Here is a 17,519-nt window from a genome sequence, read left to right on the forward strand (position 1 = left end):
TATGATATAACTACCAATTGTTGTGGTTGGTGGTGTATTTTTGTAAGTTTTTCTATATATTTGTGTATTTTTTTCAAATTAATTCCATCAGTTCATCTAGTTTCAAATACACGGGTGACACAAATACATGGTAAGTTTTCTATATATTTATGTATTTTGTTCAAATTAATCCATCAAATACATGAGTGATGCAAATTGTTACTCATACAAATACATGAGATTTAATATAAAATACATGGGGTTTGATTGGAAACTTCAAATACATTAGTTATGCTATAAAATACATGGGTAAATAAAAAACGAAATCAATATTGAAAACTTCAAAGACATTACCACTAAATACATGGGTGATGTAAATTGTTACTCACACAAATACATGATATTTAATATAAAATACATGAAGTTTGATTGGAAACTTCAAATACATTAGTTATGCTATCAAATACATGGGTAAATAAAAAACGAAATCAATATTGAAAACTTCAAATACATTAGCTGTTGAATGTTTTCAAATATTGAATTTTTGATTTTTACGTTTGAATGTTGAAGATTGGACGAAGGAATAGAAAACGGTTATGGAAAAGAAATCTAAAATATGATTTTGTGGAAGAGTATGGTAAAAAATACCAATTAATAACTAATTAAATGATCCCAACGTTATGGCCTAAAATCAAGGGATATGTTTTCTTTTTTACTGTATTTCTATGAATTTACACGCATCAAATACATCCGAAAAAATACCTTAATTTGGGAAAACATAGCTACAAATTGTAATATTTAAAAAGATAGCTATAAATGATAGGACACTACCATAAGGTAGTCATTTGAGTAATTTTACCTTTGATGAATTATTCTTAGGGCCTGTTTGGAAAGCCACCCAGGTAATTGGAATTGGGTGTAATTGGATGTAATTACACAGTTTGGCATGTTTGTTTGACCAGGTAATTACACAGTTAGGTGGGAATTGGGTGTAATTGAGAGGGTATAATTACACTCTCCAATTCTCAATGGGGGCTGAGAATTGGGTGTAATTACAGGGTTACTTTTTAGTCTATATATATATTAATTTAATTTTAATTTCTTTTCTTTTTAAATTTATTTTTTATTTTATTTTAATTTCTTTTCTTTTCTAATTTATTTTTTATTTATATTATTTAATTTCTTTTTTATTTTTACTTTTAAATTATTTGTATTTTTAAAATATATTTTTCTTTTTATAGAATTTGTATTTCATTTCCTTTCTTCTCATTCCCAACCTTTAATTCTTGTGGTTCCATGTAATTGCTCATATTTTTTTTAGTTTTTGTTTTATTCATTAACCGTGTTAATATTCTAATTTTTTTAACTACATCTCTTAATATTAGAAAGAATGGGTCATTAACAAATTTGGCATATAATAAGTGACGTTATTAAAGTAGAATTTCGTTGTGAATGAGGTTATAGACTTATATTTTCCCTTTCTTTTGAATTATAGGAGTATTTACTTATATTACATTGAAACTTACTTATGTAACGTTGCAATTTGACATAAGAGTATTATGTTAAAAAAAATTCTTATGGATTTTGAATTTAGGTTATATTTTCAATTTTAACAATATTTGCTTTAGGACTATTGGCTTGTTATTTTCACATTGTATGTTGTTTATTTTTCACTTACAGTTGATAGAATTATTGTCAAACATTTGAATAGTGTTATGGCATTATATTTATAAATATTTTTTTTCTGTCAAACATCCAATCCCATGATGTTCTCACAAAAAAGGTATGCTTTTAAGTTTTATAATCAATTAAAATAAAAATATTATTAATTTTGAAATTATATATCAATTATTTTTTACAATATTAGTTACAAATATATGATTATTAATTAACATATTTTCAATAAACAATGTATTATTAAATAACTAATTTAATATTATTTATAAAGGCACATATTTTTTAAATATTAATTTTAAATTTTTTATAATTAAACTTTATTTTTAAATTAAACTAACTGTGTAATTACACTTGTGCAACCAAACAGCACGCTTGTAATCACATTGTAATTACATTATGACAAACAAACAGATCGTAGTAATTACAATGTTGTGTAATTACTAGACTGTATAATTACTAGGGTAGTAATTACACCAATTCCAATTACCAGGTGGCTTTCCAAACAGGCTCTTACTATTTGGGCAATCAAAGAGATTTTTTTCGACGTTGTTACTTATAAGTTTTATAATATGCTACTTTCCAAATATGTAAATACTAATTCAAATTGGAGATATGTGCCCAAATCACCCCGGAATTTAAATAGTTTAACCCAAAAATCTTGCATTAGCCACTGCAGGATTCTAACATACAACTGACTACCTGATGCACGCTGCATATGTATCACTAAAAAAATGAAGCAACCAAACATTAAGTCGCAAACCAAAACAAAATGTACTGGTGCAGCTTTGATACGAGGCAATAAGAAATGCACGGGCAAGTTGATGTTTGACAAACCCGTAGTACAATAAAACATCAAATAGAAAATATTCAAGAGTGTACAAGGTCGATGTCTAAAACGTTTGCTAATCTATTTTTAAAATCACTTGTAGAACTCAAAGTCAGTGTCGGGCTTTTTCACATTGGTCCTGTAACCCTTTTCAAAGTCCTTGGGAAGTATGACATAACGATTCTTTCGCACAGCATGCATACCCGCTTCCTGACAAATAGCTGTAATCTGCAGACATTCAACATAAACCACAGTCGTGTTGGTCAAATTGACTCTTCAATTAACGGTCATTCACATTTTCAAAATTGAAGCACCAAAGCAGACAGAAAAATAAAGAACTATTCAGGCTTAACACATGACTTCCACATTTTAGATCAGTAGTGGAGCATCCTGTTCTCCCTCAAAAACAGATGGAAGAGTAAAGAGACAAACCTCAGCAGCACTAATTTTATCAGGGCGAGAAACATAATCTTCCAAGTCAACCTCGTCGCCTAAGTTCATCTTAGCAGTACAGACCTGGCCAATGTAATCCAGCTTTAGATTTGTGGTTTATTAAGTAAACACAGAAAAAATATAAGATACTCAATGAGTGGCACAATTCAGAAACCAATCTATCAATAACTTTCTTCCACATTTTTCCAATCTTAACTTTTCCTGCTTTGGTGATGGGAAAAGGGGTTAAAGAAGATATCCTGAGAGCAAAATCATCAAAAATTCTACCTGAAAAACAAGTCTCTTTTGACGCCTGTCAGGCAAAGGAAATTCAATCTTCCGATCAAGCCTCCCAGGACGCAGAAGTGCAGGGTCCAAAGTATCAGCTCTGTTAGTTGCCATAATAACTTTCACATTCACGGTCTGGTCAAACCCGTCCATCTGCAGAAGTAGTACCAAATGAAAACCTCATGAATAATGCAAATAGGGGAAATTCTGACGGGATTACTCTAGGATTATATAGAAGCCTACCTGATTTAGCAACTCCATCAGGATACGCTGGACCTCCCTATCAGCTCCAGTCTGAGCATCAAACCTAGCAGTAGCAATTGCATCTACCTCATCAATAAATATAATTGCAGGAGCATTTTCTTTGGCAAGTCGGAAGACATCACGAACCATTCGCGGACCCTGAACAGAGTCAGATAATAAGTGAGGAAAGTAAATCTCGAACAATAGAAACAAATGGAGTCTTCTCATTGTTCGCGGACAAATTTGACGGTCCAATCTAGGACATAAAAAGGAAATCTCCAGACAAACAAATTTATGTACAGAGAAATTTAAATTGAACTGAAGTTGCATCTAAAAGAGTTGCACAGAACATGCTGCAACAAAATGTACAATAATGCATTCCAAGCTGCATGCTGCTGGGACTGAAATGTTCTACCGATCAATCGCAGAAAGCTGGTCTGTCTTTAACTTCTGAAAAAGAAAAGAGAAAAAAACTGGTCCGTCTCTACAGCCACTACTAAGTATCAATGAGTGGTTCTTCTATATGGTGTTTAAATAACAAGGAATGGTTCTTGTAAATGATGTTTGCTGGTCAATACGACAGGAATAGGAGATCTCATGTCCCACATCTTTAGTTATCTATTTTTTTTTTTTTAATCAAGATATATTCTGATCTATATTATGTTGTTGTATATATTCTGATCTATATTAGCAGTGCCTTCTCTTATAACGTCTGTAAGACGCCTGAGGAGTATCCAGCTTGGTGCCAAATATGTGTGTAAAACTTTGGAGTTCCTGAGGTCCAAACAATAGCCACTAATCATGAAATTTCAAAAGAAATGAAGTCTTTAACAAGACGCCAGTGGTTTCTTTCTTCCAAAGTCGTATAGAAAGGAACACTTCAAAAGAACCATTTGTATTTAAAAAAATGCAGTCCAGATAGTCTGACCATTAACAACGGGTGAGTAACATCATTGATGCATAAAAACAAAATGCTCAGAGTATTCCATTACTTCAATGCATACCTCACCCAAGTACTTCTGAACAAATTCTGAGCCAACAACCCTTATGAAGGCAGCAGTAGTGTGATGAGCGACAGCCTTTGCAAGCATAGTTTTCCCAGTACCTGGTGGACCATAAAGCAAGACACCACGGGGAGGATCTATACCAATCTGCTTGTACAAGTCATGATGGGTCAAAGGTAACTCAACAGCCTCACGGATTTCCTGCTTTTGTATGTCACATCCTCCAATATCCTGGAGTGAGGAAAAATAAGACAAAAAAAAGAGAATGAAAGGCACATTAACAGAGTCCTAATTATATCAGACTTCCACTTGCTCACTTGTAGCAGTAACATATGACACATGACATGTATACATGCATATAAAAATAGCATTTATCAGGACAAACATAAATGATTGCTCCTCATTAGTGTTCCGACTACAGAACTAGATGCATTCTTTACTTATATCACATTACCCCACTAAGTGCTTCATGATTTTGAAGAAGAAATTCGAGAGGAGACTATGAGTTGCACATTCTGCACCATGTTTCGTTGTATGAATAGATAAGTTAATTCGAATTACCAAATCTGCCATTGATCATCACAAACCTTTTTCCTTCTTTCCCATAGTATAATATGGATTGCATACAAGAAAAAAAAACACACACACACACACACAATATCCATTTTCACCGAGGATACTACATTTATGAAACAACAAATATTGAAAGACACCATTGACCAATCTTTGTTATCCTGATTCTTTTAAAAGACATGTCTTGCTTCTTGTATCTTTTGTTCTTTCTGACCAGACTCTTGAGAACAGAATGATGTGGTTGATAGAAGCGTTGCCCACATGACAACTACTTTAAAGACTATGAAATGAGTACTAAAGTCCACTTAACAGCCTTTTAGAAGAGCAATAATAGGATTTTGAGGTTATGGAAAAGCCATGGTATTACAAAGGTTTATACACACCCAATAGCTGCAGGTGTAGTTATTCACACGGAGAGCTGATAGGAACTGAGGTTAAATAAGAATATGCTGTGAAATATGATTCTATGAGATAAGTGAATTGATTGATTAAAGAGAAACAAGCTCCTCAATGAGTTCATAAGTTTTTTAAAAATGGAGCTTCCTCACTTGGTTTTAAAATTATTATTAAAAAATATTGTCATTCTTGTCGTGAAGGGGAGCCTTGGCGTAACTGGTAAAGTTGCTGCCATGTGACCAGGAGGTCACGGGTTCGAGCCGTGGAAACAGCCTCTTGCAGAAATGCAAGGTAAGGCTACGTACAATAGACCCTTGTGGTCCGGCCCTTCCCTGGACCCCGCGCATAGCGGGAACTTAGTGCACCGGGCTGCCCTTTTTTTTTATTGTCATTCTTGTCGTACGATACGTTGCAGTCTATGGTAACCATAGAAGAGCAAATGAGGTATGTTAACATTATATTGAAAGAAGTATTCCTAATCTATTTTATGGAAGTTCTAGGTTGTGACACCTTAACTAGCCTTCATTCTACTAACTAAGGTTGTCCAAGGTCATCGTGAGCCATCATAAAAAAGATAATTCCTGGGATTCATTTAATGATAAAGGTATTGATCTTTTAGTGAGTAACGGGAAATCCTGCATACAAGATGTATGCAAGATAATTCTTGGGTTTAAAATTTCCATTCAGATATCGGAGACAGTTGAAGGGGAGCATTGGAGCAACGTAAAGTTGTCTCAATGTGACCTATAGGTCCCAGATTTGAGCTGTGGAAGAAGTCACTAATGTGCCGGTGTAACCCTGCTAATACGGGATGCTATGTGCACCCCGCTGCCCTTTTTCTTTTCATTTTTTTTATATCGGAGACAACTCATCTAACGGAGTCCACGTCTAGCTAATAGTCAAATCTCAATCAAGAACTCACAATCACGATAAAGTAAACCTAATGCAGAAGGTCCACAAGACATCAATTTACACTTTAAACTCCAGTGAACCAATTAAAAAAAGTAGAAAACCAAACGTAACATCAACCAACAAACCCTGAGTAATTAAGAAACATTGGGACCAGCAATACATAACCCTAACCAAATTAACATATAAACCCTAATCAGTGTAGTTAACCATAAACTAATTTCGCAATTCAGATACATAACCCTAATCAAAATTAACATAATAAACCCTAATCAACATATTTAAGCACAAATCTTACTAGAAATTTAAGAACTATGACACTTACGCTGTAATTAACATCAGGCTTTTCCGATTGGCTAAGCAACGAAATACTGGAATCAGCTTCAGGTGGCAAAACATCAACAAGCGCATTCGAATGTCGGTGCAAAGCAACAGAAGCAGAAGGCTTAAGTAACTCCCTATTAATCGTACTTAATATCCTAACATAGTAATTAGATCCAGTAGTAGACCCTACAATAGCATTATTCGTATCAATCATCTCCATATACTGTCCAATTACTGACGGCACAGATTAGATCCGTTAGTAATTAAGCTATGGATTTTATATAACTATTTTTATTATTTGGATGAAGCTTCAGAAAGCCTCTAATTTGCCTTAATTAACTATTCACAACCTCTAATCTTGCTATAATTACTGTAACAAGCAGTACGTAATCCCTACACAACAGATTCCACATAATAATAAACCCTAGCAACTCAAAATTATAATACTTAACATTGTAAGTAACGTCAGGCTTCTCCGATTACTAACTGCACCGATTGGATCGATTTGATCCTCTAATTTGACTTCATTTACAATTCAGAGCCTCTTAAATTACAATTTATTTATTTTTGATTAAGCACCGGGTGTCCGGGTCTCTTTGAGCCCCGACTAATCCCGGGGGTGCACAGGCCCTCGGCAAGGAGTTTCCCGCAAGTGCACCACGGGTAATTCAGGGTTTTACCCCAGTCCAATGGCCCTCAGAAATTGTTTGCACCCAGTGGGTTTCGAACTTGAGACCTTGAAAGGGAGCACCCCAAGGCTCAAGCCAATTACCACCAGGCCAACCCCTGAGGGTTCTTAAATTACAATTCAGAGTCTCTAATTTTGCTATAATTACTGAAACAGGCAGTATGCAGTCCCTATACAGCAAATTCAAATAATAAACCTAATCAACATATTTACGAACAAATACTACTAAAAAATTCACAATTATAACACTTACACTGTAGGTCACATCAGGCTTTTCCGATTGGCTAAGCAACGAAATACTGGAATCAGCTTCAGGTGGCAAAACATCAACAAGCGCATTCGAATGTCGGTGCAAAGCAACAGAAGCAGAAGGCTTAAGTAACTCCCTATTAATCGTACTTAATATCCTAACATAGTAATTAGATCCAGTAGTAGACCCTACAATCGCATTATTCGTATCAATCATCTCCATAAACTGACCGATAACTAACGGCACTGATTGGATCCGTTTAACCTCTTCTTGTGCACGTAAATGTTCCCGACGAAGATTTTTTAGTTCGTCCTTAACGTATTCTTCTTGGATTTCGATGAATTCCAGTTGTCGTTGAAGTGATTTTAGGCGACCGTAGAGATCGTCTTCGCCGTTATCGGAGGACAGGTCGGGTAAACACGAGTCGGGTCGGGTTGCTGGTGGGTCGGGTAAGGGTTTTGGATCGAGAACCATTGCTGTTGCCATTGTTGCAAGTGGAGAAAAGGAGGGGGAGTTAGAGTTAAACAGAGAATGAAGTATATATAAGTGTAATAATAAAAGGTCATATTTGCCCTTTTCATATTATTATTTTCGATATATTTATACCTGCGATTCAATTTTGGGATTTTTTTTCGATATATTTATCTTATTATTCAATTTTGGGGTCATATTTGATCTTGTCATTCAATTTTTACGTTATGATCTGTCAAATTTAATGTATCAACTTAATTTTTCCTACATGGTGCCTAATATTTTTTTTTTTCAAACTAAATTTACTCACTAATTTAAACTCTTTTAATCTTAGAACCCAAAAGTTTCATTGTTCATAGATACGATTTCACCACTCAAATCTCGTTCATATTAAAATCCAATTTTTATTATTACGATAAGATAGGATAAGAGTTATTTCAACATTTCTTATTTATTACACTGATTTTCTACATAAAAACTACAAAAAGAAAAACAAAAAGATCTGAAAAACAGAGCCCAAACTTGAGGTGAACCGACAATAGTTTATTGTGAATTTGTGGTCATTCATCTCCATAAACTGACCGATAACTAAAGATGGGTCGGGTCGGATTGCTGGTGGGTCGGGTTAGAGTTTTGGATCCAGAACCATTGGTGTTGCCATTGTTGTTTGATACAGAGTAGAGAAGGAGCAGAGGCGGAGCACTCCCACCCTTCGGAAAAAGTTATGCATATATATGTGTATATACCTTGAGAAATTAGTATATATTTAATTGTGCACTCTAATAAACGAAAGTGTCTTTGGGGCACGTTGGTTGCAACTATTGCTTCCTTTACATGTCACCCCGGATCGAACCCGAATGTCACTTTTAATTTTGTTTTTTAGCCTATTTTTAGGAAAACAATAAGCATTAAATGAGCTCACCCAGATTCGAACCTGCATTGTCACCACATGTTGCATAGCCTTAGCCTTTAGCCACTGAGCTATCTCTTTCATTTACTTCATTGTATTAAATTTTATTTATTACACATGTTTGACCTATATACTTGTATTTTCGTCACTGCTACGCTATTAATGACCGGTCCGACATGGTATTATTCCTCAGTCATCATTCAATTTTTTGTTGGCGTTTCTGTTAAGATAATGGTGCCCTCGCCGTCTTAAAATCCTGGGTCCGCCTATGAGAAGGAGAGAATGAAATATAAAACTAGAAATTGTGATAAACCCAACTTTTATTTTATGAGAAATATCATATTTGCCCTTGTTGTTATATTTGTCCTTCATTATATTTTTTTCGCCATATATTTATCATTGCTATCCAACTTTAGAGCCATAAACCCAACTTTTATTTTACGAGAAACATCATATTTGCCCTTGTTGTTATATTTGTCCTTCATTATATTTTTTCGCCATATTTTTATCATTGCTATCCAACTTTAGAGCCATAACTGAGAGTTGATACATAGAAGAGGGGAGACAGAGAATAGAGTGTAAAACTATAACTTCTGATAAAACACAACTTTGTTTTCGGAGCTACGAGGTCGGGTATAATCGTTTGATTAAGTAGGCGTTTGGCCATGAAAATCAAATATTTTTCACTTTTTTTTTTGAAGTTGAAGTTGTGTTTGCTTATAGTTTTTTGCAAAGATTGGTTATCTGAATGTAGTGAAGGTGAAAACAAGGTTTTGATGTTTTCCAAATTTCAAGCTTTATTTGGAATTTTCATGGCCAAACGCTGATTTCCGAAAAAAGGTAAAAAATTCTCATGCCCAAACGGGTCCTAAGTTTTGGAAATTATGAAATACTTATTAGGACCTGTTTGGCCATGAGAATTATTCACTTTTTATGTAAATTTTTTCACTTTGAAAATCAGCGTTTAGCCATGAAAAATTCAAATATAACTTAGGTGTTATTTAGAATTTGGAAAGCACCTAAAACCATGTTTTTACTTCTTTTTTTTTCCACTTTGAGTACATTCAAACAACCAATTATTCTTTGCAAAATCTATAACTAAATACAACTTAACCTTCAACTCCAACTTCAAAATTTTCAAATAAAGTGAAAATATTTGATTTCTATGGACAAATGCCTACTTAATAATACTTCCTCCGGTTCAAAAAATAGATATTTTGACTAAACTACCTTTAATTAAAATTTGCATATTACTATTAAATTCACACATTGAATCTTTTCTTGTTTTTAACACATATTCATTAGTTTTATTTAATTCAATAAATCAATAAGGTTGTTGTTTTGTGAAATTGTGAAATCATAATGTAATGGTTGGTCTGAAACATGTTATATTTTTATAAAGAAATGCAATATTTGTGTCATCATACTCACTTGGTATTTTCGATACTTTTAACTTGTAAGGGCTCGTTTGGTATGAGGGATAAGGATAAATAGTCCCGGAATTATATTTGAGATGAGTTTATCCCACGTTTGGTTGGGATAAAATCGTTGTATAACTAGTCCCGGGGTGTATCTTGCATTCTGAAAAGGTTCAAGAAGTGCCACAAAAAAAAATATGTGATGCCTATGTAATATTTGAACCCTATGAAAAGCTTATTGGGTATTCACTAATCTAATGTTCCATATTAGAGACTTAAACATCATTTTACATTGGATTTAGAATTTCTCCTCTCTGGAAGAACCCTGATGGGTTGTACAATCTCCGCAGTACCATTCTTCTTGGACTTTCTATTACCCTTCAGGCTTGATTTTAGAGAAATATCAGCCTGCCTTATAGTATCTATTATCTTTTGATCAAGTTCATTATCATCTTCTGTAACCCTTTTCCCATCATTTTCACTACTGTTGTCATCTTTTGGCCATTTCTACAATATTCCCAATTCATGTGATATCAGTGCATGCAGGACCTTCTTTGGAGATTCCTTTCTCTCGAATGCAATTTGTTGTTGTGTAACATCACCTATTTGAATTATAGTTGCACTTCCTGATTGTCTTGTATTGATCTCAATAGGCTTTGCTACACTGCTTGTTTGAGGATACGTAGCAATTGATTGATCATTATTACAATTATCCTCAGTAATATCAGGTGGTGTCATGGATTGATTATTATTATTCTCAACAATATCAGGCGGTTTCCCCTCCTCTCGCCTCTCATAATCTACACCTTTAGATACTTCTTTTACCACTTCATGAGAATTTCTAGTCCCCTCTTTATCTACTTCTGACACATTAACCTGATTTTTCTTTGGACCACTCTTGTCAATGACATTTGCTAGTTCTAATGATTTTTCACTAATAGTGATTCTGACCTACCAGTCTGAGAATTCACATTAGTTTTTGCAGCCTCTTGATTAATATTGGAAGTCATTCCTTCACTCTAAGTGCCTTCCTCCTCTTTCATCCTTTACCCCATAACTTGCCCTGCTGACAACTCTGACTTTCCTGAGTATCAAATATTGGAAACACTTTAGCAAATCTTGTAACTTGACCAGATGTGATGAATTCTTCCGCACATTGATTTATCTTTTTCATATTGCTAGGACTAGTTTTCTTATTTGGAATAATACTCTTTTGCTTGAGCTGTTCTTCTGCATTGCTCCGAGAGTTTTGAGTCTCCACAGTAGCACCTTTATTTTGCTTTGAACTCATCTGCCTTGTTTTGTTGCTGACCTTTACTCATATGCCTGGATACTTCCTCATCGACTTCTGTAACCTGAATTGTGGCATCATTCTCTACTGTACTTCCCTCTCTGTTAGCAATCAATGTTTCATTTGTAATATTGCCTATCAGCTTCCAATTACATAGATCACCAATAATTTCACCACTAGCTAGGATTCCCTTCAGCACCTTGTTGTTGCACTTGCCTTGCAACCATGTTTTATTGTTCCACTTCATCATTCACTTTATTTTTAGATTGATCAACAGTTTCATGCTCCGCCTGATTACCCTTCTCCTTTGCAGATTTCAAATGGGGATTTAATATTCGACAATCTTCCTCATTATAACCTTGCAATTTACATTTCAAACAGTATTTTGGAAGATGATCATAATGAATCTTGACATCAACAATTCTAATAGCACCAGTACTTTCATCTTCCACATCCATTCGAACAAATTTTGAAAAATCTGATAGAAGATCCACCATAACTTTAACTCGTGCACAACTAGGCATCGTCTTATTTATTGTTTCCATATCAAGTGTAAAGAAGTTCCCAAAACAACAGCAAGAGTAAATAATGATTCCTTTGCATAGTAAGTAGGGAATAGATTTGGAAACGAGATCCATATCATTGCCTTTGTTGTTTCCTCATCCATTTTAAACGTAGAGTCATAAATAAAAGGCCTCATTTGATATGAATATCCTTCCCTATCCGTAATATAATATGCAGGCTTGGAAGTTAAATTGACAAAATCTTCAACTAACGTTAACATGATCAGAGTATGACAATTCCTAAATATCCAATGTTCAATTCCTGAAGAATCCAATGTTACACTCCCCTTTGATCATGCATTGTGTAGTTATGGCTTTACGTAAATCTTCAAGTTCCGACCAACCATACTAGAATTTCCCAATGACTGCATACTGGAGATTTTCAATGAGATCCATATGTTTCACTTCAGATTTCGTCCATTTCACATAGGGGTCACAATGTAAATATTTTATTGTTATCGGTATCGTCTCAATATTCAAAGAAGACTGCGTAATGGGCTTAGGTTTCAATATATTAGCATAGATTTCTTTGGTATTTGAATCAGGCATGGAATAAGTCGCGTTATTTGAAATATGGCTATTTCGGGTAAATATTTTCTCCAAATAGACATAGGGCTCGTTTGGTATGATGGATAGAGAAAAATAGTCCTCGGATAAAAATTAGTACCATCTTATCCAACGTTTGGTTGGAAAAAAAAACTCGGAATAACTAATCCCGGGATTAAAGTGTTTTTTTATCCCACCTTGAGGGTGGAATAACTAATCCCGGGATAACTTATCCCGGGATAAGTTGTTTCCAACCAAACGAGCCCATAGAGTGTTATTTTTCCCAAAAAATATTGCACGTATGTCTATCCTAACATTTTTTTTGCGCGGATTGCCCTTCTTTTGGAGTGGTTTTTAAATTTTGCCCCTCATATTTGTGGTCTTTAAATTATGCCCCTCATATTGCTGGTCTTTAATTTTTGCCCTTTGCGTTGCAACCCTGAGCGTTCACGCAGAAATCATGAGGTTCTGGGTTCGAACCCCGCTCAAGCATAAATTAAAAAAAAAATTGCAAGGCAAGATTTGAGTCGCGTGTATGCCGGACCCGGCGTACACTTGTCAAGGAATTACCAAAGTTATGCCGGACCTGACATACTCTGCCTTATGGGCAGACTTGGCATAAGTATGCCAGGTTCGGCATAACTTTGATAATTCCTTAACAAGTTTATGCCGGGTCCGGCATAACTTTGGTAATTCCTTAACAAGTTTATGCCGGGTCCGGCATAACATTGGTAATTCCTTAACAAGTTTATGTCGGGTCCGACATAACTTTGGTAATTCCTTAACAAGTTTATGCCGGGTCAGCCATATTTATGGACAAACTTTTAATGGGACCAAACTAGTAAATCATAACAAACCAATAAAGAATGTGGATGTTCTGTTCTACCTAAATGTATCTTAATGCATATTCAGGTCTTAAAATGTTGCAAATGTACCTTAGTCTGTTCGTATTTGCACTTACCAAGTTGTGAAAATTGACACATCCTACGATGCACCAGTAGATAAAATATAAAAACAATATCAGCCTTTTATGAGCATGCTTTGTTTCTGCCAATGTATGATCTGTTTCTTTCCCAGCGTTACTGCTTTGCTGATGTTAAGTTCAATTTGGTTACCAATATGCGAAGTTTGAACTAACCAAATTTGGCTTATAAAACAAAGTCTATGTCTTAAGGAAAAGTTATGCCTTATGGGACATACTTTTAGTTATGCCTTAACTAAAAGTCTGCCCCATAAGGCATAACTAGGAAAAGACTTTTAGTTAAGGCTTAACTAAAAGTTTGCCCATAAGTATGCCGGATCCGACATAAACTTGTGAAGGAATAACCAAAGTTATGCCGGATCCGGCATACTTATGCCAAGTCTGCCCATAAGGCATAAGTATGCCGGGTTCGACATAACTTTGGTAATTCCTTAACAAGTGTATGCCGGTGGGGGCATAGCGAAATTTAAACTCTGCCTTGCGATTTTTTTTTAAAATTTTTGACTGAGTGGGGGTTCAAACCTGGAACCCATGGGTTTTAGCCGAAGGGCAAAATTTAAAGACCACCCCAAAAGAAGGGTAGAATTGCCCCTATCCTAAAGTAACTACGCGACACGGGCTTGGTTTGTATGAATTTCGTCTAACTATGTCGGCCCAGGCCCATCCATTTGTGAGGTAAGCCCAAACAATTTCTAAGCCCAATAAAACTCCTATTTAATAGTTAGGGATTTCCTCTCTCTTCCTTTTTTCATTACAAGCCGCAGATCAATCAGCAGTAACGCCCCCCTTGAATAGCCATGGGGAGAAGTAAGTCGATTTACCTTAATCCTATTTTTCATTTCATTTTCATTTGCATTATAATGTATTATTGCTCAGATCTGAAAAAAAAATATTGGGCTCTTACATGTATCTTTATATATGGATTGAGTTTAGTTTCTGATATAATATATGTATATGATTGAATTTTGTACCATGTTTAATATTTGTATCGTTCTTGAAAAAAGAGTTAGCTGAAAAATGGTGGGGTTATACTGTGTATGTTGTTGTTGGTTAGCTAAAAAAAATATTAATTGCAGGAAACAGAAATCTTTTTTATTTTTTTTATTTTTTAAATTTAGTTTTTTGGTGTAGAGACTCTGTGTGCATTTGTTATGTGAATGTGGTGTTTATATAGACTAGTTTTGGTATTTGCTTGGTTGAGTCTTTGATTGTTAAGCTAGTTTATGGAGCTTAAAGGTCCTTCTCTGTTTAGATTTTGAGACAGTGTTAATGGTTTTTTGATTAATCCTTTAATAAACGGACTAGCTGTGGTAAAATGGGTAGCTTCAAGATGGAAATATATGACATTTGTTTAACCCTTTTCTCTGTTACCTTTTTTTGGATATTTACTTAGCCAATCCTTTTTTTTCAATCAATAATCTGAGTTGTGAGAAAGATTAGGAACCATGGGAAGGTCGAGCTTTGTTTTGGTAAGATTAGTGAATGCTTGGAAAATGGAAGGAACAGTTTCTCATTATCTGTTTGTGTTGAAGAAATATCATTTCTTGCTGTGTCTGAGAATGGAAGTACATTGTACGATTACATAGGAAACTATGTTATGAACAATGACTTTGTAAGTTGCATGTATTTTCATCTAAGGTAGCTACTTTTTGTTAGACTAGCCTTGATTATTATTTGTTATTAATTGTGAATACATGTATGGAAAAGCATATTCAAAGTTCCAACAATAGCATACGATGTGTCGTAATGATAATTTTATAGCGCTGCTATGTGTCCTCGTACTCGTCTTTCGTAGCTCTTTTTCATTGTTGGGCCTCGGTGTAATTGTTTGGATTCTTTTGACAGGACCTGCAAGATGTTACCGCCAGATCAAGAACAAGCCTTACCCAAAATCACGGTTTTGCCGTGGTGTTCCTGATCCAAAGATCAGGATCTATGATGTGGGCATGAAGAAAAAGGGAGTCGATGAGTTCCCTTTCTGTGTACACTTGGTCAGTTGGGAGAAGGAGAATGTCTCAAGTGAGGCACTTGAAGCTGCCCGTATTGCTTGCAACAAGTACATGACCAAGTCTGCTGGGAAGGATGCTTTCCACCTCAGGGTCAGGGTTCATCCCTTCCACGTTTTGCGAATTAACAAGATGCTTTCATGTGCTGGAGCTGATAGACTCCAAACTGGTATGCGGGGAGCTTTTGGTAAGCCCCAGGGTGTTTGTGCTCGTGTTGCAATCGGTCAGGTCCTGCTCTCTGTTCGCTGCAAAGATGGAAACAGTAACCATGCCCAAGAGGCTCTTCGTCGTGCCAAGTTTAAGTTCCCTGGCCGTCAAAAGATCATTGTCAGCAGAAAGTGGTATGTATTCTATCTCAAGGTTCACTTTGTATTATTATGTTACTGCATTCGGTTTCAGAACTTTTAACTTTTACATTTTGAAGACTATTCTGTTATCTATGATTGGCATGGAAAGCGGTGCTCTATTTCATTTGCTTAGTTATTCAGTTGAGAAATTAATTTTAAGAAAATACCCTACAGTAAATCGCACAATTTTTTGCCTTTCAATGCTAATTTTGTCTTGTAAAGGAAGTTATGGCTTTTTTTCCCTCTATGGGGATGAGCTCTGTTGGCCTGTTTCCCATCTGAGTCTTGTAATGTTTCATAATATCTTGGTTTTATGTTATCTCCTTATAGTTCTGAGCTCTATCCTTGATTTCTTTGTCTAAAATTCAGTACTATTCGAGTGTTGAGCAATCTACTTTACCCTCTTTTTGAAGTTATGCGATTGAACATGGCCAATTTTGGTAGTAGTTAGATAAGTTGTAAAACTTATGCTTGAATCTCACATGTGCAACTCTGATTCAGGGGGTTCACCAAGTTCAGCCGTACTGATTATCTGAAATACAAGTCAGAGAACCGTATCGTCCAAGATGGTGTCAATGCAAAGGTTCGTTTTATTCATATCTGTTTTTAAACTAGTAATATTTTTGTTTTGCTCATTCACTTTTCTTGCTGCTGATTCGAATTTGCACTCATTCATAAGCCTGTTCTTTTGCTTTTGCAGCTTCTTGGCTGCCATGGTCGACTTGCTGCACGTCAACCTGGAAGGGCGTTTCTTACAGCTGCTTAGGGATTGAAGTTGCATAATCCTACAAATAGCATATTTAGTTTTCTACCGTTGTTGAATGAAAATTTGTGACGTGGAACTTGTGTCTTTGCATGAACAATTTTATCTAATTATATTCCGTCTTTTAACTTCCTCTTACGATTAAGAGCTCGTATCTTTGACGAATTGATAACTCTCATGACAGGCGGCATAAGAACAAATTCTGATCCACCCCTACTAATTAATTCTAAAGATCTCAATATTTGCTCATGAAAATCGAAATTCGTTCTCTTTGCTGTGAGGACGAATGTTTTAAAGAAATTGGTGTCGTGCAAATCAGTAAATAACAATGCTGATTTTTCATCAATTTCAATTAAAGATAAAGCTGAAAGCTGTAAAGAAAAAAATATCTTATGGTATTTATACTGAGTAGTTGCTATGAAACCTTGGTGCAATGATAATTTGGGTACGAATCTTGGTGAAATGATGGTACCCTATTATTTCTATGAAGTTTTCTCATCCTGCTGGGTCAAATTGATGTGCTTATATGAAATGCATCTGAAGACAGATGCCCAAATCTTTGACGTGTATTGAAATCTTGTTAGACATTGCAAAGTTGGGAAATCTCTGCTTGAGCAAATGGTGAGTTTATTT

General features: G+C 35.1%; 2 protein-coding genes across 2 annotated transcripts; one reads left to right on the top strand and one right to left on the bottom strand.

Moving 5' to 3' along the window:
• Positions 1-2,418: 2,418 nt before the first annotated feature.
• On the bottom strand, positions 2,419-8,127 carry LOC132606680 (26S proteasome regulatory subunit 6B homolog). The gene is made up of 6 exons (XM_060320280.1): positions 7,593-8,127; positions 4,450-4,680; positions 3,446-3,604; positions 3,203-3,355; positions 2,915-2,998; positions 2,419-2,710 (listed from the first exon to the last, which is right to left on the bottom strand). The coding sequence occupies exons 1-6, from the start codon at positions 8,073-8,075 to the stop codon at positions 2,576-2,578; spliced, it is 1,245 nt and encodes a 414-aa protein (XP_060176263.1). The 5' UTR covers positions 8,076-8,127; the 3' UTR covers positions 2,419-2,575.
• Positions 8,128-14,444: 6,317 nt separating this feature from the next.
• LOC132606688 (large ribosomal subunit protein uL16) lies at positions 14,445-17,024 on the top strand. The gene is made up of 4 exons (XM_060320290.1): positions 14,445-14,577; positions 15,616-16,117; positions 16,625-16,706; positions 16,824-17,024. Exons 1-4 carry the CDS (start codon positions 14,568-14,570, stop codon positions 16,887-16,889), a joined length of 660 nt encoding a protein of 219 aa, XP_060176273.1. The 5' UTR covers positions 14,445-14,567; the 3' UTR covers positions 16,890-17,024.
• Positions 17,025-17,519: the final 495 nt, after the last annotated feature.

Source organism: Lycium barbarum, chromosome 1, assembly GCF_019175385.1.
Source record: "Lycium barbarum isolate Lr01 chromosome 1, ASM1917538v2, whole genome shotgun sequence".
In the NCBI taxonomy this organism is placed as follows: Eukaryota; Viridiplantae; Streptophyta; class Magnoliopsida; order Solanales; family Solanaceae; genus Lycium; species Lycium barbarum.